This window comes from Antechinus flavipes, chromosome 2, assembly GCF_016432865.1.
Source record: "Antechinus flavipes isolate AdamAnt ecotype Samford, QLD, Australia chromosome 2, AdamAnt_v2, whole genome shotgun sequence".
Lineage (NCBI taxonomy): Eukaryota > Metazoa > Chordata > Mammalia > Dasyuromorphia > Dasyuridae > Antechinus > Antechinus flavipes.
In genome coordinates, this window is record NC_067399.1 from 423,837,313 (window position 1) to 423,861,756 (window position 24,444).

At 35.4% G+C, this 24,444-nt stretch overlaps 1 protein-coding gene across 1 annotated transcript; it reads left to right on the plus strand.

Annotated features, from left to right (window-relative positions):
* The first annotated feature begins 572 nt into the window (after nucleotides 1-572).
* GABRP (gamma-aminobutyric acid type A receptor subunit pi) lies at nucleotides 573-23,527 on the plus strand. The gene is made up of 9 exons (XM_051978894.1): nucleotides 573-718; nucleotides 1,272-1,390; nucleotides 6,725-6,792; nucleotides 8,222-8,439; nucleotides 10,023-10,105; nucleotides 17,102-17,239; nucleotides 19,037-19,189; nucleotides 19,927-20,114; nucleotides 21,400-23,527. Exons 1-9 carry the CDS (start codon nucleotides 663-665, stop codon nucleotides 21,700-21,702), a joined length of 1,326 nt encoding a protein of 441 aa, XP_051834854.1. The 5' UTR covers nucleotides 573-662; the 3' UTR covers nucleotides 21,703-23,527.
* Nucleotides 23,528-24,444: the final 917 nt, after the last annotated feature.

Genomic DNA, 24,444 nt, shown 5'->3' on the forward strand with positions numbered 1-24,444 from the left:
CAGATATTTAATGTAGCACTTGGCCATCTCTACCTCTGGGACCAGACCTCAACTGAAGCCTCACATGGTCATTCAGTGTCTTTACCCAGCAGAAACAAAACTTGACAGAATGTCAGACAACAGGCATGGAGAAGGTCTGGATCCAAGCCAGGGTGGATGCCATAATATGATTTCCCTTCTAGCAAAATCACAAAATCCATTGCAAAAGTTGTGCTGGATCACCTGTGATCTCATATCTCACTCAGCACAGAAGGGATTTGGCAGACAGGATCCATATGGAACTCATACTGGAATAATAAAGTCTCTGACTTTGTTTAGGGCAGGTTTTTAATGTGATCCTTTTAAAAGAGCACAATTCCTAAGGAATTTATAGTACATGTGGTTCCTGGAACTGGGATGCTCTTATATAAAGCCATAGAATTTTTGCTTTAGACAAAGGATGGACTAATTGAGCTCCTTTATGGCTCAATTAGTCCATCCTTTGTCTAATGCAAAAATCCCTCAGGTTGAGTGTGTGCTTGATTACTATCCTCAAGAATCATCCTTCCTTCAAAACACTGACGAGAGTGAAATGCTTATGTCCCCTTGAATGTTCATTCCTCTCATAATGTCCTTTCTGATTTTACAGGTGATCCATCTTTCTGCCTTACAAGGTTCCCAATATGTATTGCAACTTCCACCATTGGATCTTTGTGTGTCTCTGTATCTTGACTTCAAGGTAAACTGAATTACCACAAAACCTCCTTGGTCAAAAATGGTTTATGCCTAAGAATTTTAAATGGTGGCAAGACCTAGAACTTGGCAGCTTTGCTTCATCAAACAAACAAAAGGCCAAGCAAAGCAGTTATTTCTAAGCACACTTGTGAGTGCAATATAGTTCCTTGGATTTGCTCTTGGGCAAATTTCCCATGAATTAAGTTTCCTTTAATGTCAGAAGTAGAAGAGTCTTTCCTGTTCAGCAGGAACACACTCAAGGTTTTGAATTTGAATTGAGTTGCACCAGCTGATATATGAGGTACTCTTATCTATGGGATGAGAATGGCTGAGTGTTATTTAACATTAAAGAACATTTGGAAGTCACCATTCTGCTGCTCTCTCGTATCTGTTTGAGTATCTGTCTGTCTCTCTCTCTGTGTGTCTCTCTGTCTTGGTCTCTCTATCTCTGGTCTTTGTCTATCTCTGTCTCTGTCACACACACACACACACACACACACACACACACACACACACACACACACACACCAAGTAATAAAACTTTCTTTCTGTTCCAGAATATGCATCCAGGGGAATCAATCTAATATCGAAACCAACAGGAATGACAAACTCTCATTGCCTGGTTTTGAGAATCTCACTGCAGGATATAACAAGTTTCTCAGACCCAATTTTGGTGGTAGGTTATCACATTTTACAATAGTTATCAATTAAAAAAAAAAGACAAGTATAGTACACAAAGGGGAGAAAATGTAGGCTTTCTTTGTAATTTTACTTTTTAAAAAATAAGAGAAAAGGGTAAGAATGAAAAAGTGTGAGAATGAAAACACCAATAATTTTTCAAATAACCTTGGACATACATATTTACCTCTTTAGGCATCTATGACATTAGGAAATGCTCCATATTCTAACAGCATAAATTGTTTTAGAATTTTCAAAGCACTGTCACATATATTATCATATTTGGTTCTTACAATAATCTCATTATGTACCTAGGACAGGTATTGGTATTCCTATTTTACAGATATGGATAGATAGATAGGCAGACAGAAAAAAAGGCAGACAGAGAAAGGGAGAAAAAGTATCAGATCCTCTAACTATACTAAATACTGCCTTTTAAAACTGTAACCCGGGGGGAAAAGTTCATTACTAACCTCAGCCCTCATTGGTACACACCCACCTGGAACATCCCATCCAGACAGATGGGATCCTAAAATTCCCCAGGTGTCACAAATTATGTGTAAGCTCAAATTTTCCTGGCAAATGCTGAGTGAATATCTCCTGTGATTTCTGTCTTGGCCAAAATTTCCTGGGAGGAAGCTGCCCTCTGGTGGTACAGTTTAATTTTATTACTAAAGGGGGAAAAACAAAAACCAAAAGAAATCATTACATTCACAAACACATTCAAAAACACAGCAAACCTAAAGCTCCCAAGGTATTTACTAACCCATGCTCTGCATTTTCAGTGGGTAGGAGTTCTTTTGGGAGTCTCACTCCTCTCCTATCTGCTGGCATTCTAACATACAAAAATTCTTTCCTAGAGATTTAACTTTTAGTTACTTTTAACTCATTGGAATTGAAAGTTTATTATAAAAATTTATTGCAAAGTTTCTCAGACACTGGCAACCAGGTGGTACAATGGAGTCAGAAAGATCATAACTCCCAAATCTTGCCTCAGACACTAGCTGTGAGACCTTGGACAAGTCTGCCTCTTTTTCCTCATCTATAAAATAGAAATGATCATAATAGCATCTACTTCAAGGGGGTTTTTATGATGATCAATTGAGGTACCATGTGTAACATTTGCTAACTTTAAAGCACCAAATAAATTCTATTATTGTTCTTTATTAGATTAATCAGAATGCTTCAAAGGGTAAGGGGGTATCCTGAGCTGTGGGAATCCATTTATCTCCAAAACCAGAATATTTACTCCCCTAGGTGATCTGCATAATTCCTAAAATTGAAGCTGTACTTCACTAAGTCTTTCCAGTCCTTTATTCAGCATTACATTGTAAATTACAATGTATATTTTTATTTAAATTTAACAAAATGTCTAAAAGATACAACATTCTCTTCAATTTCTGCTTTGGCATTTTAAATATATTAAAATATTAATAACAGTTAACTTCGCGTCTTAGGTCTTAGGTCCAAATTGACTGCTTCCAAAGTGAATTAGGGAGGTGTGGTTTCTTTTGGAAAATATATGGGCCAGGAGTCAGAATACTAGGGACCCAGGGCTCTACCACTAACTAGAGAACAGAATTGCAAAGGTAATTTTTTTCCCCAAAAAAGGACTTAAAATTTATCTAATCTAAAGATTTTTAATCTGGGTTCATTGAATAGATTTTGGAGGATACATGAACTTTAATGGGGAAGATCTTTATTTTCAATATTATCTTCACTCACTGTATTTTAGCATTTTTTTATCATGAATTTAAAACAAAAACAAATTTTGAGAATGAATCCATAGACTTTACCCAGTGACAAAGAAGCCATTGGCTTCATCTAATGGCAAAGAAGCCTTTGAGCTAATTCAATTTGCTCATGTTAATCATAGTCATCTAGTGATAATTTAAAGCTTCTAAAGATCTCAAAAGTCACGTCAGCCAAATCCCTCATTTTAGAAATGAAGAAATTGAAGTCCACTCCAATTAGAGAATTTGTACAAAATCACCCAGGTAGTGAATAGCTGATGTGGGCTATGAACCTAGTCTTCCCCCTCCAAGGCATTGCTCTTTTCCACTGAATTATGTTGAACCATCTCATTGAGATAAGGACATTGAAATCCAGAGAGGAGAAAAGGTCTTAAAACCCCTTTTGCTAATTAAAGAATTAAGACATGAAGGACCTTGAGGAAAATCCCTGACAAACATCACTCAGCACAAAACCAATAACAATGTTGAAAACTTGGTGCAATGATAGAAGCACCAGACTTGTACTCAGAAAAGATTTGGAATTTTCTCATCTGTAAAATGGGAATAATGATACCTATTGTATTTGTCAAAAGTCATAAGGGTAAAGTGAGATAACGTACACAAAGTGTCTTGTCAATCTTAAGATATTATACACACACATGTACATCGCATATTGTTATTATTACTATGACTTCAACAAACATTATCCTCTGTCCCTAAGAAGGAGGTATCACGATGGGTAATAGAATAGTGTCCTTATTTTTCTTTACCAACATATTAATTTACCAGTGCCAACAAAAAAAAATTTTCATAATGAAACAAATACAAAAATTAAACCTAATAAAATGAGACCTCCTTTGACTTTATATGCTGTTATACTTAATTCAGTACTCTGAAAATTTTGGGAGGCACTTAAGAGAAGTGTGCAGATCTGTGATTTCTTCTTTCCCAGCGTAGAAATTATTTCCTCTAAAACAAATCAGAGATTTCCTGGGAGAATAGGAAGTTCTGTGACTTACCTACAATCACATAGTTAGTTTATGTCGGGCTTGAAGCCAGGATTTCTTGATTCAAAGGCCTACTACTCTTCCCTCTACTTCAAAATATTGTCTCTCACCTTCTAGTACTTAATGGTTATTTGTATAATTGAAGTGAATGAAGTTTACTGAATAGATATGGCCTATATCTGGTAAGGTCATCACTTAGGATTTCAGATCCATGTCTTTCCCTCCCAGAGGAAAGAGAATAGGAAATGGAGATTCATCTAAGTATTTCACAGATAGAATTACTACTCAGGTATTTAACATCAAAATAAAGATGATAATCTTTATTTTATTAGCAAAGTCATGATGGTATGAATTTCTGCTGAATCTCTAAAGCAGTAGTGTTCTGTGAAGAATTAGCACCCTGGATACCTTAGAATCAGTTGAAGTCAGGATAAGCAAAAGTCCTTGGTCTTTATTCTTGGTCTTTAGGGGTAGAAGTGAAGGGGATAGACACAGGATCTCTACGACCTCCTTCTGCCTCTTCTACCACCGAAGTGACTCTGGCTTGTCTTATTCCACCCCCTCATCCCTCCTACAATTCTCTGTATACACCAATTATCGAGCCAGCACAGAATAGTGGGAAGGGACATTTTCCAAGCGTATGCTAATAGAGTGTTGTCCAATCAGTAATTAGACTTAAGTGCTCAGTTGTCTGATTCCAGTCTGAGTCATCAACTCAGAGTTTCAGCCCTTTACAGCATTCAAGCTTTTTTCCATCATGTACCACTTAGTTTAAAAAAAAAAAATCAAATAGCTAATGTCTATATAGTTATTCATTTATAAATTAAATATACTTACTACTGTACCAATAATTAATATTATACCAATAAAGCTTTAAAAAACTTAAAAGAGAAATTTTTTCAAAAATTAAATAAAGATAAAAAACAAATTTGGTTTTGTCAAACCTGGAATCAGTAAGTGGTTGTTGGAGTTAGCTGAGTAGAACAGTGACATGGTTAAGATGACCTTTTAAGAAAATCACTTTTCAAAAAGAGTCCCTACCCTCAAATAGCTTACTGGCTAATGTGAAAGCTAAAATTTGAGAAGGGTAAGAGACTTCAGGCACAGCCCAATTAGGAGTCTTTAACATTAGTCTAAAAGGGAGGTAGGTGTTAAGGACCTGAAGTTATATGAGTGACAGAGGTGACTGAGTTAGAAATGACAAGATTTAGCAACTATTAGACCTATGAGTTGATGGGAAATGAATAAAGATACCACAATTCCTATTCTGTGTGACTGGAATAATGGTGGTACCCTCAACTGAGTACCTGGGTAACTGAGGGAAGTTTAGAAGGATATGTTTAAAGGGGGGAAGAGAAATGCATTCATAACTCATACCTGTCTATTTATCTTGGGCTATTTACTCTTTTCAATCAATTAAACCAAGAGGGTAATGGGGACTTACTGATTGGCTGCTGCTCCTGAGTGTGGACTCCTCCGCTAAGGGCTATAATCCTGAGGTAATGGGAGACTGGAAGGTGCAGAGGACAGAGTGTAAGGATGGGCAGGGAATTTTTCTGTTCACTCTTTGAGTTGGGATAAGTGTGCCAGGAAATGTTTAATAATCAGATCTTGGAAGGAGGGGAAATTATGCACAATACACTTTTAAGTTTAACCTTATTTTTAACATTTTCTCCATCATTTTAAGTCTAGACAAATTAACAAAATGATAAAACTCTGACTATAACAACTCTGAGAAGGCTCAGGTTACATATAGCCTCAGTGGGCCAATGGTGGGCAGAGTAAAGTAAGAGTATTTAAGGGGGTGTTAAGAGTTGTCTTGGAGATGAGACCACACTTGACTATGATGGGGTAAAGGGCATGTGCCCCATTTTCCCATTCTCCCCTTGGTTTATCACATTCACCTTTGGGAGTCAAGCCACCGTCCTTCTGGGTTCATTGAGGGCAGCTAGGTATGAAAGTGTGGCAAGAACAGCCTTTTACCTGTTTTTGTATCCCCAGTACTTAACACAGTGCCTAGCACACAGCAGATGTTTTGAGACATCTGGATAGCACAGTGGGTGTTGTAGTGGATAAGAATGCCAGGCCTGGAGTCAGGAAGACTCAGATACTTAGTAGCTGTGTGACCTTGGACAAGCCATTTTAACTTCTGTTTGCCTCAGTTTTCTCATCTGTAAAATGGGGATAATAACTAGTGTTGTGATAATCAGATGAGATTTGTGAAGCTCTCAGCACAGTGTCTGGAACATAGCAGGTGCCATATATTAGCTATTATTATTATTATTATTCAAGGCCCCCACTTTGGAGACCATTGATCTGGCACTGTACTACATGCAGACTCTTCTCAGGAAACCCTTTCTCACAGAAGCAGGTCTAGAAGTGAGGAAGACCATGATAGAGGCAGTTTACCTCTACCAATGACATCACTGGTATAATCACTTATTGTCCGTTGGCTTTAAGTTGCTCATGTATTGATCCAAAAGAAAAAAGAAAAAAAGAAAAAAGAAAAAAGAAAAACAGAAAATCTCGGAAAAAAAAATCTCACATTTTGATCCTCATGTCATCCTTTTCTATCTCTTTCTTCTTCTCCAGGGGAACCTGTTCAAATAGCACTGACACTTGACATTGCCAGTATTTCTAGCATTTCAGAAAGTAACATGGTAAGTGCCTTTCTTTCTCCCTTATACCACAACAGATTGACTTTTTTTTTTTACATCTCATAAATGGTCTCCAATAATACAAAAAGTTTTAAATATCAGGAACCTTGCCCCTACAAAAAGCTGCTACAAATACTTTTTTGCACATGTAGGTCCTTTCTTCTCTTTTATGATCCAAAAAACCCCTAGTATTTTAAAATGGAGAAAGTTGGGGTTAAGGGGAAAATGCATAAAAGAATACTTGACATGTAATCCCTAAGAGTAGGGAGGAATTGGGTAAAGATTTATAACTAATATCTTTCAGTAGTTTTGTAATTGAAGTAAATAGCTAAAAACAAAATTTGGTAAGATTAGTTCATTTAGTAGGATAGCAGAAAAAGTGATAGACTTGAAATCAGGAGAATGGAGTTCAAATACTAATCTTGAGCAATTCAAGTAACAACCATCTGCGTTTCCTTTTTCTCATCTGGAAAATAGTGGTACCTATACTGGTACTAACTATGTCACAGAGTTATAGTAAGGAAAACACCCTACAAACTTTAATATGCTATTGAAATGTGAGCTAATTTCCTGAAGAGGGCTTAGACTGCATTGTGGACTAACTCTGGGCGTCTCAAACATCCAACCTATGGGCAAATTAAGTACTTGGTATTTGTATTCAAACAGACCTTAGAACTAAACTAGAGAAATGTAAATTAAACTATTTGATTGAGTTTTATGAAGAAAAAGGTCTTTGCTTACCTCTTTTAAGTTACCAACCAAAATAAATAAGGTCAGCTTGTTCTTTTGTTGATACTGGCTGCCATAGCCAGGGTTCCTGAATAATTATATTGATATATATCTCTCATGCTTTCCTTTGATCTTAACTTGAGGGTTATGTGTAAAAAGTTGAGATTTTTCTCCAAGTTTCTTAGTCAGATTCCTTTATTTTTTCTTTTCTTCATATGTTCTTTATTTTTATTTGTATATTTATAATAGAATGACTTAGTCACTCAAAATCATTCTTAAAACAATATTGCTATAACTATATACAATGTTCTCTTGGTTGTACTTCATTCGTCACCATTTCATGCAAGATTTTCCTTGCCTTTCTAAGATCATTGAGCTCACCATCTCTTACAACACAGTAGTATTCCATCGCAACTATATAGCACAATCTGTTTATCCATTACCTAACTGATGAGGATCCCTGTAATTTCCAGTTCTTTGCCACTACAAAGAGAACTATTGTTAACACTCCATTTCACATTCATTTAGAATTACTATTTGTGAATTTCCTTCCATTTTATTTTTACTCACTCTCCCCACCCACCTATTCAAAAGTCTCCCCCACACTTCTAATTCAATTCACACACCCTTCCAAAAATCCCTCCCCAATTCACTCTCACCCTGCCAAGTCTCACTCCAGTGATTTACCCAACTTTCTCCTTAGGACTATACTGCAACCATCTACCTGAGGCAGCGATGGACTGATCAGCGGCTGGTGTTTGAAGGCAACAAGAGCTTTACTCTGGATGCTCGACTTGTTGAGTTTCTCTGGGTCCCTGATACCTACATTGTGGAATCCAAAAAGTCTTTCCTACATGAAGTCACTGTGGGGAACCGACTGATTCGATTATTCTCCAATGGCACTGTCTTGTATGCTCTCAGGTAGATCTGTCTGTAGGTACAAACTGCTGACAATCGTAGACCAAAGGCCTGAGCAGGTTTAGCTGTTTTTCTAGAAATTTTAAAAATGAATCAGACTTACATGACTCTATTTTTCTCTAAACAGATGGACACTTTCTTTGTCAATCTCTGTTTATGTCCTTATTCCCTACAACAATTGAACCCTCTCATACAATTTATGTTTCCCAAAATATACAGGTTTCTGTGGGCTTAAGGGAGGAATCCAGGAGGCTTCCTTTGTATGATTTATTATTTCTCCTTTCCAAGGGCTCCTTTGTACATACATTTAAGCAAACACCCACTGACCTGAGGCCAATATTCTCTATAATTTAAGAATACTAGAACTGGAAGATATCAGAGAAATCATCCATTCCAACTGTCTCATTTCACAAATGAGGAAACTGAGATTCAGAGAAAGTAAATGACAATCTCAGGGTTACAATTTTTTTAGACAATGAAGGTAGGACTAGAACCATGATATACTGACTTTCAGAAAAGTAAGAGAGAAAACAAACCCACCTTGTGACTGAGTTTAAGGTCTAGAAAGGGGACATTAAAATTGGAATTTCAAAGGAAAGACCACTCTAACATGTGTTGCAGAAAACTAGAAACAACTAGATTTCTGTATTCTCCATTTCCCTCTTTCTGGTAGAAATAGTGGGAAAAAAAGAGTGGGGGTAAAAATGTATAACATTCCATTGAGTTTCACCCCTATATAGAAACTTAAACATGGTAAATAATATAAACAATAATAATTGTAAACCTTGGGTTTTACAAGCCAAGATGTCTAACTCACTTTGGAGTCAGTGAGTGAGACAACATGGTCCAGTGGAAAGAGCATGGCTAGTAAATCTGGGCTCTTGTCCCAACTGTCATTAACCAAGTCTGTGATCTTAAGCAATTTTCTGGGTAGAGACGTGATGCATAATGCACAGGACTCTCGACTTGGGAGTCAGACTCATTTTCCTGAGTTCACATATAATCTCAGATACTTACTCGCTGTGTGACCCTGGGCAAGTCACTTAACCCTGTTTGTCTTATTTTTCTCACTTGTAAAATGAGATGGAGAAGGAAATGGTAAATCCCTCTAGTATCTCTGCCAAGAAGACCCCAAATGGGGTCACAAAGAGTCAGACACAGCTGAAAAATGACTGAACTAACTTCTTTGAGCCTCAGTTTCCTCAACTGTCAAATAGAGGTAATAATTTTTCCTTACTACTACTACAGCTGATGGAGAAGTTCCTTGAAAAACTTTAAACCATTATACAAATGGAAGATATTAGTAAATGTGTTTCTTTTAAATGAGAAACACTTCAACTTCCCCCTACTGGGACCTGTTTCTCTTGATGCTCCCTTAACAGTAGCTAAGCTTCAAGCAGAGACATTGAAATGTCATTTGTCACCTAGAACCCTAGTGGTGCTTTCGATGCTGGGTCCAAACCACATGTTCACTTCAAGAATCAAGCTAAAAGTCCTCAGGGCCTCACTACTAGAAGCGAAAACATTCTTTATAAGGCATCCTCTTAGGATATGCTTTCTGAAACTCAGGCTCTTTTTTTCCCCAGAATTACTACTACTGTTACATGTAACATGGACTTATCTAAATATCCCATGGACACACAGACGTGCAAGCTACAGCTGGAGAGCTGTGAGTATAATATCCTGTGAGCCCTTGAGATTATTTTCATGGCTGACTTTAAATCTGTTTAATAGCAAAAAAAAAAAAGGAACATCAACTGTATCTGGTGTCTGCTCTTGATATTAATCCAGGATGACAAGAGCCCTTTTGACTGCTCTCACCAGGAGATTTAAGGAAGCGCCACAAAAGAAAGAAAATCTTTGACTGTTAGGCTTTCTTTGGAGAATAATTATGTGTTGGTACCAAGTTTTTTGAGATAATATTGGTCCTCACAGTCAAAGGAAATGTTTTTAATGAAGTTACTTTTCTGTGGCAGGTTAACCAGCAATCTTTACTGCTTTACTTCTTTGTAAAACTATGGTACTTTTAAAATAAGAAACTGAAGGAGATAGGATATAGTCAGAAGCTCCAATCAACAATTTTTCCACATAACCTCTATCAGATAGAAGGAAAAAAATAAAATGAGAAATGTGATAAGATTAAAAGAGATTGAAATGCATTAGAATAAAACAGAGTTCTAAGAGAGAACCAAACAGAATAATAATGGCTAGCATTTATATAGCAATCACTATGTACCAGGTAAAATACTAAATAATTTACAATTATCATTTCATTTGATCTTCACAACAATCCTGGAAGGTAGCTGCTATTATCATCCTCATTTTACTGATGAGACAATTGAGACTAACAGAGTTATGTGATTTGCCTAAGGTCACACAACTAATAAGAGTCTGAGTCTTTGAACTCAGATCTTCCTAACTGCAGGCCCAGCATTCTTTATCTACTGCCCTACTGAACTGCCTATAACAGAACTGATAATATGATATGTTTATAAAGCATTCTGCAAATCTTAAAGCTTTATGTAGGCTAGCTGTCATCATCATCATCAGGAGGAGGAGTATGTATAAAGGTTTCTGCAATGCTGTGCTAGTAAAGATTTAACAACTGGCTCTTCAAAAGACATGTTGGCAAATAGTGTAATAGTTTGTCTAATCTAGGCCATTGAACATCCACAACTTTACTTACTAATCTATACATTTATTTAAACATTCTTATGAATTTATCTATTCCATCACTTGTGGTATAGTGGAAACAATATTTTGTGACAAACTATGCTCAAATTCTACTTCTAACACCTTAGAGCTGTATAACCTTATAGAAGCCAATGAAGTATTGATCTTCCATAGTGGTTGTGAAGATCAGATTAGGTAATATAGAAAGAAGTCTCTTGTATCTATTTCTTACAAAACTGCTTGGCTAAGACAGTCTCTGCTGTATCAACAATTATTTTTTACTGTAGTATACAGCCTCATGGCCCAGTACAGTTCCTGGGTTAGAAGGAGCCACATAGTGCATTCCTATCCCTAGTGCCTCCTGACTTCTATCCAACTCCCTAAGTTAATGTAATCTAGAAAAATGATCCACTTTGGGGGTCAACCTACTACTTAGATTTTACAGCTTAGTCTGGCACTCTTTTAGGTCTTTATTGGAACAATTGTGAGGATAATTGTGCTTTTTTCCCCACTCCAACTCTAACTTCAATTTCCCACCCTCCCTTTCACTCCCAGTTCTAATAGAATTTGGTGAACACTTTATTTCAACAACATTAATTAGTGTTTGCTCTGTGTAAATTCCCACTGAGTACTATATTCTGATGTGGAGATAGCCTTGGAGTTGTCAAAGGATGTGCAAGTAAAAACCTCACAAGGTCCTACCAAGCTAGAAATGAATATAGATGGTGTATCTGATCCAAGGAGCCAATCCAATTAAGGATTCACCTCAAAAGACTGGCTACTAAGTCACCAGATTTTTCTGACCCTAGGAACTTACGGCTACTAAGGCATAGCAGGGCTATTTTATGAAGAAAGTATTCCAACAGATGAAATCATAGCTTTTTAAGTATTTAAATAAAAAATACTGTGCTAAGTACTGGGGGAGATAAAAAGATAACAAAGATATGGTCTCTGCTTTCTGTAATCTGATAGATTCACTCATTCTTTCATTCAATAAATATTTATTAAGTACCTGATGTGCTAGACACTTAGGAAGATGCAAAGTTTAGAAAACTCATGATCCCTGCCTTTAAGGAGCTTGCAGGTAATTATTATACACCATTACATGATAAATGAACTATAAAACAATGTGCTTTGTGAGATAAAAGAGAAAAGTCAGGATATTACAGACATTGGGGATAGTATAAGCAAAGAAATGAAGGCAAAAAGTTGCTTAACATGTTTAGGAAGCAGAGTATAGATTGTTCTGACAGGAGTGCAGAGTGAGGATAAGAAAGTAATAAAAGTTAAAAGTGGAGTTCAGAGTTTTCTGGCTACAATTCTGCCCATTTTGACAAAAATCTAATAGTACTGTTCCTACAGTTCCATACATTGTTGAGAAAAAGTTCTTGGTTCTTGAACTCTTCTACCAGGGTTTCCAATTCATTTTGGGGCTCCCTGTTTCTGGTGGAGTCCTTATCTTTTTCTCTCTTTCCATCAAATCATTTAAAAGTTTGTTCTAAAGGCCACACAACATTTGTTTAGCTTTACTAGGGTTAAACCCTTTGAGCTTAATTTTTTGTTCTTTAGTTGTTATTGTATTCTTCATAAGTAAATTGACCTGCATTGCCCAGCTCTCAAAAGCAATACAATAGGACAGAAGTTATAGATACAGTTGTTAATATGAGACAATACATAGTCCCATGCTTGCCCTATCAATTCCCATTCTCATTCTATCATTTCACATATTGTCCAAGCCTTCATGTTTGTTAACTAAAAAATCCAATTTTGTTTAATTTACTCTCATTCAGAATTTATCCATTTCTCTTGGTCAACTGAATTTCCTTTCTCTCGATTCAATTCAAATATTTCGAGATGCAGCAACTAGAATTATACACAGTACTTCAAGAATGGACATAACACAAGTGCAACAATATGAACTGTTTTATTTTTAAAATTTTTCTATTTAAGGAATCACTATGTAAATGTCAGTTTTCATCTTTATGATTGTTTACATGGGTGATTTTTTTTTCTGTGTCTATGTTTGTATTCCTTTATATCCTTGGGTTTTATGAATTAGATTATTTATGAACTTTTATGAATTAGATTGTATTACAAGCCACCAAAAGTCTAAGACACAAGGATACATCAGAGAGGTGAAGAATGATTACTGTTAAAAAAATTTGTTAACATTTGTGTTCTTAAGACATTTTCTCATGTATATCTGAGTCAGATGTTAAGAGCTCTGATCTATAAATGAATCAAAGAAACTTTTCCAGTTTTGTAACTGCTGACCTTGAGTGGGTCATCTTATAAGCATTGTTTGGTCTATTTTTCTCTAAATTAACTCATTGCTTCATACATCAGTCAATCAATAAACCTTTATGAAGAATCTCTTATATGTCAGGTGCCCTTCTAAGTGGAAAAAGCAAAATGATAAAACTTACTTGCCAACCTATCATCATGCAGTTGTTGAGATCTCTCAACACTGTATTACATCATGTAAACAGTAGTATCTTGGAGAGTCTATTGTCATTTGCAAAGTTGGAATTTCATTCTTATTGACTTTATTATCGCTTGAAATAGTCACTGGACTTGAACATTTGGTGGATTTCTACTTTTTTTTTCACTTTTTCCCCAATTATATGTCATGACAATTTTTAGTATCCATTTTTCTATGTCTGGCTTGTTGGGACACTTCCTGTCCTAGACTGTGCTCCTCTTTTACCCAAATAAGCCAAACCTTTCTTGCCAATCTTCCAAGTTTTTTGAGCTAAAAGATACTTTCCCCCCATCTTTTTTGCTGGTTTTAGTGTTCCCAGAATTTGTTTGGGAAGATACTATTTTATAGCTGTTTGGAAGTGAATATGGGAGAATTATGACAAATTTACAGATTATTCCCCACTTTGGCTCTCAGAAGTCAGAAGTCATGCTTGCCATTCTTAAAAATTATATTACATATAATTCCAATGAAACTACATTTAAATGGATACTGTAATATTCGTATGATGAATACCAGAGATTATATGTGAAAAGAATTAACCTCAATCCTTCATTTATCATAAACATCCCTAAGCAACCACCGTGGAAGCTACCACTAACTAAACTGCAGAAACTTCAGAAAGTGGCATTTTTGATTGGTGTCCAGGGGCACTCACTCAAAAGAGATAATTTCTCAGGGCATCAAATACAGCACATGTAGGAGATGAAAAATTAGTTAAGCACTGGAGGCCACTGAGTATTCTTTATGTAAGGGTATAAACGGGCAAATGTTCGAATAACAGAATCATTATGAAGCAGCCATCATTTTTCAAAGGTAGACATTTAATTAAAGACTCCGACAGACAGATTAATTATCTTGTTTATTAAATTAATGCAATAGCTTTCTTGATGCAGTGCAGCTGTTTGGTGGCTAAGTCAAACTTCAGGTTATCAAAAAGATAACTCATTTTTTCCCCACATGGAAAAAGTAATTGCCCTTGATGTATTCTACTTCAGCTTGTCTCAAATCCCTGAGGCTGGATTTTTAATACAAATTCAATGGCCTGCCTGCTTAAACACTACCTGTGCCTCTCCAATGTGAGGAAGGACCACTCACTAAATGTTCAACAGTAGGCAGCTGGTTAATGGGACCTTTGCCAAAAAAGTGATGGTGATGTGTGTGTGTTTTTTTTTAAATTATCCATTGGGAAACATTTTTACCACCCCACAAATATTCTCCTGGGCTTTTCAATATCTTCTAGTATTCACTACAAGGTTTATTTGATGGTTTGGGGAATTTGCAGGGCAAAAAAATTTTTAATTCCCAGAGTAGGATTTATGTTTTCTACTTATATTCTAATTTTCTTTCATCTTTAGTTTCTTTGAGACCATTTGGTCACTTATACTTTAGTTAAGTGACATTGCACAGGGAGTGCTGTAAGGAAGGGTACAAATGGAACTTGTATCAGGAAATGTAGGTTCTTATTCCCTTTGCTTGAAAGAGAAGTCAATTTTCCTTGAAAGATGTCTCGCATAGCCATTGTGTATAAAATTAGAATCTGTCGACCTTTAAAAGTGGATCTATAATTTTGTGAGAGTAAATGGTTTTTATCTATAATAATGGCATATGTTGTACAGGCATCAGAAGCAGTTAGAGATTTTGCTTGCATGTTGGTTGATGAATAAGTACTATATACTATTAGTATATAGTAATTGTAAACAATTGAGTTCTGACCCATCATCAGAATGTGAAAGTCCTAAGTTCCTAATATCATATCCCAAGAACAGTAGAAGCACAATAAATACTTGCTAAATTTTTTTAAGGAGTATTCCCTATATGATGTTTCAGTGTTGACAACCTCTGAGGCAAATATCAGAAGGGGCAAATATGATTATTTTTGAATGGCACACTCAGCACTGCCCTTTGAAGTGTTCTCCTATGTATATTCCCAGATGATATCCTACTATGATCTTGTTAAACATACCTTATACCCCAGCAATGTTTATAAAGGTTGGGAGTCAGGTTGGGGGAATTTATGGATATCTGCCACCCTTATTCCTAATCCAAACTTTTTCTTCCTTTTCCAAATTGTCTTTCACTTCTGTGTACTTACATTTTCAATTAATTGTTCTCTCTGTTGTTATTTGGTGAGATATACACATGGTTTCATGCCTTTCTATTCTGGTGATTATTTTTGCTATGTGGATCATAAGTGATTATTATTTTTTTCTTGAATCACTTGAGAACATTCTGAGGCTGTTCTAAGTTCTCTTGGGAATCCATAGGATCTTCTGCCTCATAAGGTATTGATTCATTTTCATTAGCCCTACAATTTTTTTTCAGAAATGTTTGGACTAGTTTAGATGATCTGGAGACCATAATTATTCCTTTCTTTTAATACCTTCCCTATTTACTTACCTATTTGAAGGCTTTGACTTTTCTTTCTCGGCAAATCTTTGGTACTTTTATTCCTTTTTTTTCCCTTATATTCCCTATCACCATTTTCTGTCTCCTTCTTTGATAGCAGTTTCCCAGGAAGTAGACCTCAAAGCTGTCTCAGATTTCTCCCTTGCTGGAGAATAATGCACTTTTAAATCTCTGCAATTTATGACTTCTGGAGGGATAGAAAGGATCTCATCTGGATACCAGTTCCCTTTCCTTCAGGTGTGGTGGAGTCTTAACATACACTGGCTTTCAACCCTAGTTCCCAATGCTCTTCATTCACTGGTTGAGCACAGCACAAAATCCTAGGCAAAAACAAAAAACAAAAACAAACAAACAAAAAAAAAACTTCTCACTTTCCACAGCAGAGGGTGAAGGAGTAGGGAGAGTCAAGTTCTTTTGCAAGTCTATGGGTAGGCTTATGTAACCTTGCTATAGATGAGGGACCATTATAGTAGGGAATGCTGAATGTATCCATTATAGATCAGGAATCAATCTTATCTGTTGTTAGCTAATTGGGTTATTACCTTAATAAAGTTCTGGTTATCTTAGACAATGGGAACAATTGAAATTGTTTTCTCTCTTACACGTAATTCCTAAGAATTACCTAAGGAAAGTATGAAAGGTTGCAAGAATGAGAGGAAATGTGTAGTCCATGTTGCTGGTTGATGACCTGAAGGTCTCTAAACCAAACTTTCAAAGCAAAACTATGTATGTCCTCTGTAAAAATAAAATAGCCCTGAGCAAATGAATATATGAATAGTTGACTTTTCATGTCACTTCAAAAGAACTACATAGGTCTATATGGGAATCAACACATTGTGGCTTTTCAATTGGCATTCGATAATCAAAGAGAAATGTTTTCCAAAAATATTACTTTATTTTTATCTTGCCACAGGAATTTCTAAAAATAATTCAAGAATTACAATCCTTGCACTTAATTTGTTTTACTACACCAAGACAGACTTTTAATGATCAATCTCACATTATTCTTATTCCATCCAAGTTAATTCATTTTCTGACCTGCTCAATCATAAATGAGATTTGATTTATATGACAACATTCTACTAACACTGATTCTTTTTCCAGGGGGTTATGATGGAAGTGATGTGGAGTTTACATGGCTGAGAGGTAACGACTCTGTTCGAGGCCTTGAAAATTTACGACTGGCTCAATATACTGTGCAACGGTATTTCACCTTAGTCACTAAATCCCAACAGGAAACAGGTAAATGAGAAAGGAAATTCAATAAAAGGAAAAATAACTGAAATGAGGAGGAAAGATAGAGGTAGGGTAGGATTACTTAACTTAGATATATCTTCAATTATCCTTTTTACTTTTTTCACGGCCCTTCTGGACAGAAAAGTCTCCTGAGAAAAAGAGAATTGGGTCTGTCCCTGTCCATTTAAAACACAGAAGTGAAATAACTCTCTAAGGAACAGAAGACATTTCTAGGCCAATTCTGAGGCAAAGTGACATTTATCCAAAGTCATTTTCTAATAGTCAGTGAAACCCTGGGGCTCTCACATGCATAAAATTCACCTTGAAATCACTTTGTTGAAATGATATTTCTTCTGTGTTTTACTGGAGGATTGGTTCTCTGCCACCACAAAAATTAATACTGCGTTGATAGGTAAGGAAGGTATCAGAAACTTACAACATCAGCAGGGTTATTTATACACTTCAAAAGGAAGAAATTGTTTCACAGTATTTCAGCAATTAAATGACTTACCAATTCAGGTTTTTCAATAATTGTTTCTGAAATATGCATATGATTTTTCAGGTAAAAAGAAAGATGTGGTAGCATCAACAATATTTACTTCTGCCAATGTTCATGACCTTCAAAAATATTTATCATTTTTACTTTATTTGAATGAGTGTTATAGTAGATTAAGCAAACTAGATCTGGGATCCATTCACATTTTGTAGTTTTTCAAATTTCAATATGATCCAAGATTGTTTCACTTTTAAATCTCACAAATAACTTTTGGTAACTAGTAACTTCTATTTCTAATATAAATTAGAATTATTAATTAAAGTCACAAAAATTCAGAATTTTAGTCAAAGTTGTAGAGGTTAAATGTTTCTTAAGATTTCCTTCAAAATCAGCTGAAGGGATCTAAATATCAAGAAGTAGTGTGTTATAACAGACAGAACACTGGACTAGGTGTCAGTAGACCTAAATTTTTATCTTGTTTCTACCTTTCTCTGTTGACCGACTAGAGGTTGAGTCCTGGCTTCAATTTCCTTATTAGTAAAATGAGAAAGTCAATATCCTCTAAGGTCATTTGATTCAATTAACAGACTTTATTTTCCACAAAACAGGCTTCTATGTATTCATTGACTTTTCTGTATTTTAGATACTTGATCCAAGTTTAAATTCTCTGGATTAAATTTTGGCAAACAGAGCCTCCTATCTGTCCACCATGCCATATCCTTCCTATCTCTATCACCATCTAACCCACCATAAATTAGATCTCTCCAACTCCCCTAGTATAATTCTGCCTCTCTATGTGGTCTATTGTCAATCACTACTCCTGGCTTGACTGTCTCATCTCCTTTTCACTCATCATCCTTTCAGGAAAAACTTAGATAGGCTGGATCTATCTACTGAAATATACAGGCAGATACCTTTGTTATTCAGCATTCCTCTTTTCAAAATTAACTTTCATGATTGTAATAAATTAACTGTTTAAGATGATAGCCCAGATTTAATATTAAGTTCTTTTTTAATCACCAAAGAGGCAAGCCTAGAGACAAGTAGGTGGTACAGTGAATAAAGTGGTTATTATATTTTGTTATTCTATCTTATTTTGGAAATTGGCTATTGATTATGCCATAAAGCAAAAATCTCTATTAACCTATTTGATTAGCCAAAACATTGCCTTTCCCAACCATGTCAAAGAATTTAATGAATTTGTTGCAAAATGTAATTTCATATATTGCAATCTTCCCAGTAGGTGACAGTGTGTTATTTGTAAGTGAGCTGATATTATTTTATATCTCTTACTTTCTGTATTCTAGGAAATTATACCCGACTGGTCTTGCAATTTGAACTTAGGAGAAATGTCCTGTACTTTATTTTGGAAACCTATGTTCCTTCTACTTTTCTAGTCATCTTATCCTGGGTTTCCTTTTGGATATCCCTTGATTCAGTACCTGCAAGAACCTGCATTGGTAAGTTTCTAGTATGGAAATGATGGTTCAAGAAGGATATACTGATTAGATATTTACACTGTCATTATCCTTCCCTTTATTATTACTTTGGTTTCATAGAGTGCTTTCCTCATAGATATAGCTCATAGGATAATATTATATATTTGTAACAGTGAAGCCAAAATGTGGAAAAAATATTATATATATTATATTATATATACATAAATATATACATATATATGTGTGTGTGTGTGTGTGTGTGTGTGTGTGTGTGTGTATTTTGCATATTAAATACTACCTCTGCCCTCCAAGGCTAATTTTTAAAATCAATTTTCTTTTCTTTTTAATTAAAGAAAATTCACTTTTTTTCCTTCTTATGTCCCTCCTACCCACACTGAGAAAGAAAAACAAAACTCTTGTTATAAACATGTATAATCAAGCAAAATAAATTACTATATGGGTTATATCCTATCCCACCCCCCAAAAAATGTAATATGTAATCTAAGTCTAGTACTTCTCTGTAAGAAAGTGGGTAGCATCTTTCCAAATAGAATTTTTTTTTAAATCAAGTGGTCCATCCTTGTACAAAATTAATCTATTGTAGTCCTTTTGCACTTGTTCCTGGATTTTTTCAGAAAATAGTTCAACTGTATACACATACACACACACACACACACACACACACACACACACGGAAAGAGAAGAAAAAAAAGTCTTTTTCACTGACATTAGAATATTTTTCCTCTTTCATTTCTCAGGTGTCACCACTGTACTGTCAATGACAACACTAATGATTGGTTCCCGTACATCTCTGCCTAGTACCAACTGCTTTATAAAGGCCATTGATGTATATCTTGGGATCTGCTTTAGCTTTGTTTTTGGGGCCCTGTTGGAATATGCAGTTGCTCATTATAGTTCCTCACAGAAGCTGGCAGCCAAAGACAGGGTAAGAATTTTGATTTTGACCATCAGCCCCTGACAGGGATGTAAAAATATAAATGCTCCCCCGATCTAAGCAGCTTCCATTAGCAAAATATAGAGATGATTCCTCAGATTATTCCCAGGTGGGGAAAACAGTGAACAGGAATGGTCAGATAACACAAAGAATTTAATTCACCCTTGCTTAGTTGCTAACTTGGGTGATTTCATAAGTAGCCATCAATCAATCAATATTCATTGAACACTTGCTATGTGCCAGACAGTACCAGACTAAATGCTGGAGATGCAAAAAGGGGCAAAAAATAGTCCCTGTCCTCATGAAGTTTACTATCTAATGAGGGAGATAACATGCAAACAAATATATGCAAAGCAAACTATACAGGATAAATAGGAAATAATTTACAGAGGGAAGTTATCATCTAAGAAGGAGGGACAGGAGTAGGGATTGGACCTAGAAGGAACTCCATGAGGAAGAAACCACCTTTTCTAAGAAAAAATGGCATCTTCTTTTCAAACTTAAAATCTTAGAAAGTGGCCCAGAACATTGAGCGATTCAGTGACTTGCCCAGGTTCATACACACAGTATATGTCAGGGCAGGTACTTGAACCCACATCTTTGTGGTTATTATGCAAATTTTAAATCCACTATACCATACCACCTAACAAAAAAAAAAGATGATTCCAGATATGAAAAACCAAGAAAAATGATTTGATCACTTTTACTACCTCTGTGTAATCTAGAAAAGGTATATAATGATTAAAATCAATCTTTGGTTTGCATTTTGATGCTCATATCATGTGAACTTTGCAAACAAGATGTTTTGATAAACTGTTGCTAAGATCAACCATTTGAAAGATGTCCTTCTGCCCAATTGGGCATCCTTTATCAGTCCTGCTCTATGGTCTAAGAAAGATATTACTCATTACAGAGTTTTATACAGGTCAGAAGGCAACCACATGACCTACTTCCTAATATGTAGTCTATTGGCCCTCTTAATTACCTTATGTTCCTTAATGTATGCAAAATTATCATTCCCATTTTTATGCCAGCAAACTAGAGATAGTAACTAACAAATAAATCAAAGAACCCTAAACTCTGAATTATAAGACCAATTTCTTAGCACTAAATGCCACTTTATTAAACTTATAATTAAGCACCATGCCTCGATATTTTTATCTTTATGTCCTTCCTTATTTAATTATCTACTTGTTTCTTTGTGTGCTTGTGTTTTGTTTTGTTTTGTTTTTTTGAATCAAGTACTTCTAAGCTAATGGCTTTCTCTATAACCTAGGGGACTTCTAAGGAAGTAGAAGAAGTCAATATTACTAACATCATCAACAGCTCCATCTCCAGCTTCAAGAGAAAGATAAGCTTTGCCACTATTGAAATCTCCGGTGATAATGTCAATTATAGTGATCTGACAATGAAAACCAGTGACAAGTTCAAGTTTATTTTCAGGGATAAAATGGGTAGAATTGTTGATTACTTCACAATTCAAAACCCTAGTAATGTAGACCGTTACTCCAAACTATTATTTCCTTTGGTTTTCATGCTAGTCAATGTATTTTACTGGGCATATTACCTGTATTTTTAAGAACCAAATCCCTTGAAAAATTTTGCCATAAGTAACGATGTAATTGGCATTTTAGTCCTAATATGCACAATAACTCTATGGTGATACAAATAGTCCAAGCTATAACATTTGAGTAGTCATCCTTGAAAGTGGCCCTGATATCTATTCTAGTATGCCATGCCCCTTCGAGACACCAACTTATTTCAAAGTAGCCTGAGATTCCATGCCATAGTTAACTATGCAATAAATATCAATGGAATGCCTTTAACTCTTTTATACCACTGGTATTCAATAATAATAGCTAAGATTTATGTAACACTTACTATGTGGCTTACTATTAGCCACTGGGCTAAGCGTTTTACAAAATTATGTCATTTAATCCTCACAACAACTCCTCGGAGATAGGGGCTATTACTATTCTCATGTTACAGATGAAGAAACTGAGGCAAATGGAAATTAAATGACTTGCCCAGAATCACACAACTGGTAAGTCCAAATTTGGACTCAGGTCTTCCTAACTCCAAGACCTGATGCTTTATTCACTATGCCACCTTGCTAATTATATAGTGCTTTAAGTTTGTCAAGTGTTTCCCCAACCCCTCCCCACATACACAACTTTTTTTTTTTAAGTGATCCAAATGAAAGAGATTTCTACATTGGAGAATCATATTATTTACTAACACTCTAGAGTCCATTCTTGTCTGTATGTAACATATTCTCAGAATTTCTAGCAAACAAGGTGCTATACTTTGGAAATGTATATAGGCAGCTCATCTCAGAATCACTATGCCAAAACAAAATTAAAATGATCTTTCTGAAATACTTTCCACTAACAAGAGTAAAACAAATGGCACATGGTTCAATAGCTTCTTCCATTCATATCTGACATGTAAGTAAAGAAAAATGGTTAGAGTATTAATATTCTCTTGATTCTTTTTGTACTGGTATGATACAGTGAATCCTCCAAATTAGATTGACATTTAGGTTCATATTCCAAGGACACCTGATCATCTATTTATGATCCATATCACTTCTCACAGGGAAAATAAAGCATATATATCTTGCCCCCAAACAAATCAACTATTTACTCTTCAATATCCATAGTAAACATGGAAACAGTTCACATATTCCAGAAATCTCAAAAGATATTTTAGTAACAGATAAATCATCAATTTCTAGCTACCCTTATTTACATATTGATAAGTAAAAGGAGTACCAGCGTAACAAACCACATTTTATATTCAATAAGTTATCTCCTTAAATACAATACTTTAATCTAGTTGAAAAAGACTATGGAATTTGTAATAATAAAACCTACGAGCCATATATTTCTTTCTGTTTTTTAAGTTTTATTGATGCTTTCGGCTTTTTTATACCACAGTAACTTTCCAAAATGCACTACTTTCTTCATGATACTCTTTTAATAAAGAAAACATTAAGCAAAACTAATCAGCAAAACAATCACATTTGACAGTATACACAACATTCTACATCTAAGAACCCCACCATTTCTCAAGGAGGAAAGAAATTTCATCACTTGTTATCTAGAACCAGGAATTATCATTGCAATTAATCTAAATTCATTGACTTTTGGTAATTGTTTTCATTTCTATGATTGAGATTGCCATATATTTCATCTCCTGGTTTTGTTGCTTGCTCTATATCACTTCATACAAGTCTTTCCATCTTTCTCTGGAATTCTTTCTATTTGTTGTTTCTTATGGTGCAATGATATTCTAGAACATTTATATACAACAGTTGTTATGTTATTTCCCAATTAATGGGTACCCACTTTGTTTCCAGTTTTTGTTAACATAAAGATTTCTATTACAATTTTTTTAAATATATTGCAACTTTCTTGTGTGTTGGTTTTTTTTTCCTGTGACCTTGGGATATATACATAGTGTTTAGCCACTGAGTCAAAAACTATGTAAAACTGTAGTGATTTTTTTTGAAAATTTAATTTCAAATTGTTTTCCAGAATCAAATCAATCATAAGACTACTTATGACTACTTCACCCTTGCTTAGTTGCTAACTTGGGTGATTTCATAAGTAGCCATCAATCAATCAATATTCATTGAACACACTTGCTATGTGCCAGGCAGTACCAGACTAAATGCTGGAGATGCAAAAAGGGGCAAAAAATAGTCCCTGTCCTCATGAAGTTTACTATCTAATGAGGGAGATAACATGCAAACAAATATATGCAAAGCAAACTATACAGGATAAATTTGAATTCTGGCTCTACTACTTAATGCCTCTGTGACCTTAAGCAAGTTAACTACTTCTTTTAGCCTTAATTTCCTCACCTGAAAACAAAATGAAAGGGGGAAGAGTTGGATTGGATGATGTCTAAGATCCCTTCCAGCTAAGTCCTATTATTTTTTGAGCTTTCCAAAAGGAGATTGTTACCAGAATCCTTATGACCAGGAATTTTGATGCTGTATTACTCATGCAGAAGGCTGTTATTATTTGTCCTTCATTTTCAAAGAGGACCATGATATGTGATATCATGACATGTAAGTGAATTGTATCTAAATGAGGAAAGGCTGGGCAAGGTCACCTGCCTCATTTCCCCCTCCACACGGTTCAGGGTTCAGCCATCAGGATTCAGTGGCCAGAAATAGATCAGGACAACTGGAGTTGGCCCTAGATGCAATAAGAGACCTTGGCCTTTTTAAGCTAAGATCAATAGTAGACATGCTCAGGACATTGATAAAGTATTTTTTTATTAATCCTTTTTATTTTCTTCGTAACAAGGT

What these genes read in the sequence shown, in the direction of transcription:
- GABRP (XM_051978894.1), top strand. Translation starts at nt 663, where the DNA reads ATGTATTGCAACTTCCACCATTGGATCTTTGTGTGTCTCTGTATCTTG. An exon ending in ACTGTCTTGTATGCTCTCAG is followed by an intron (nt 8,440 to 10,022) that starts GTAGATCTGTCT and finishes TTTTTTCCCCAG; the next exon opens with AATTACTACTACTGTTACAT. An exon ending in TAAATCCCAACAGGAAACAG is followed by an intron (nt 17,240 to 19,036) that starts GTAAATGAGAAA and finishes TCTGTATTCTAG; the next exon opens with GAAATTATACCCGACTGGTC.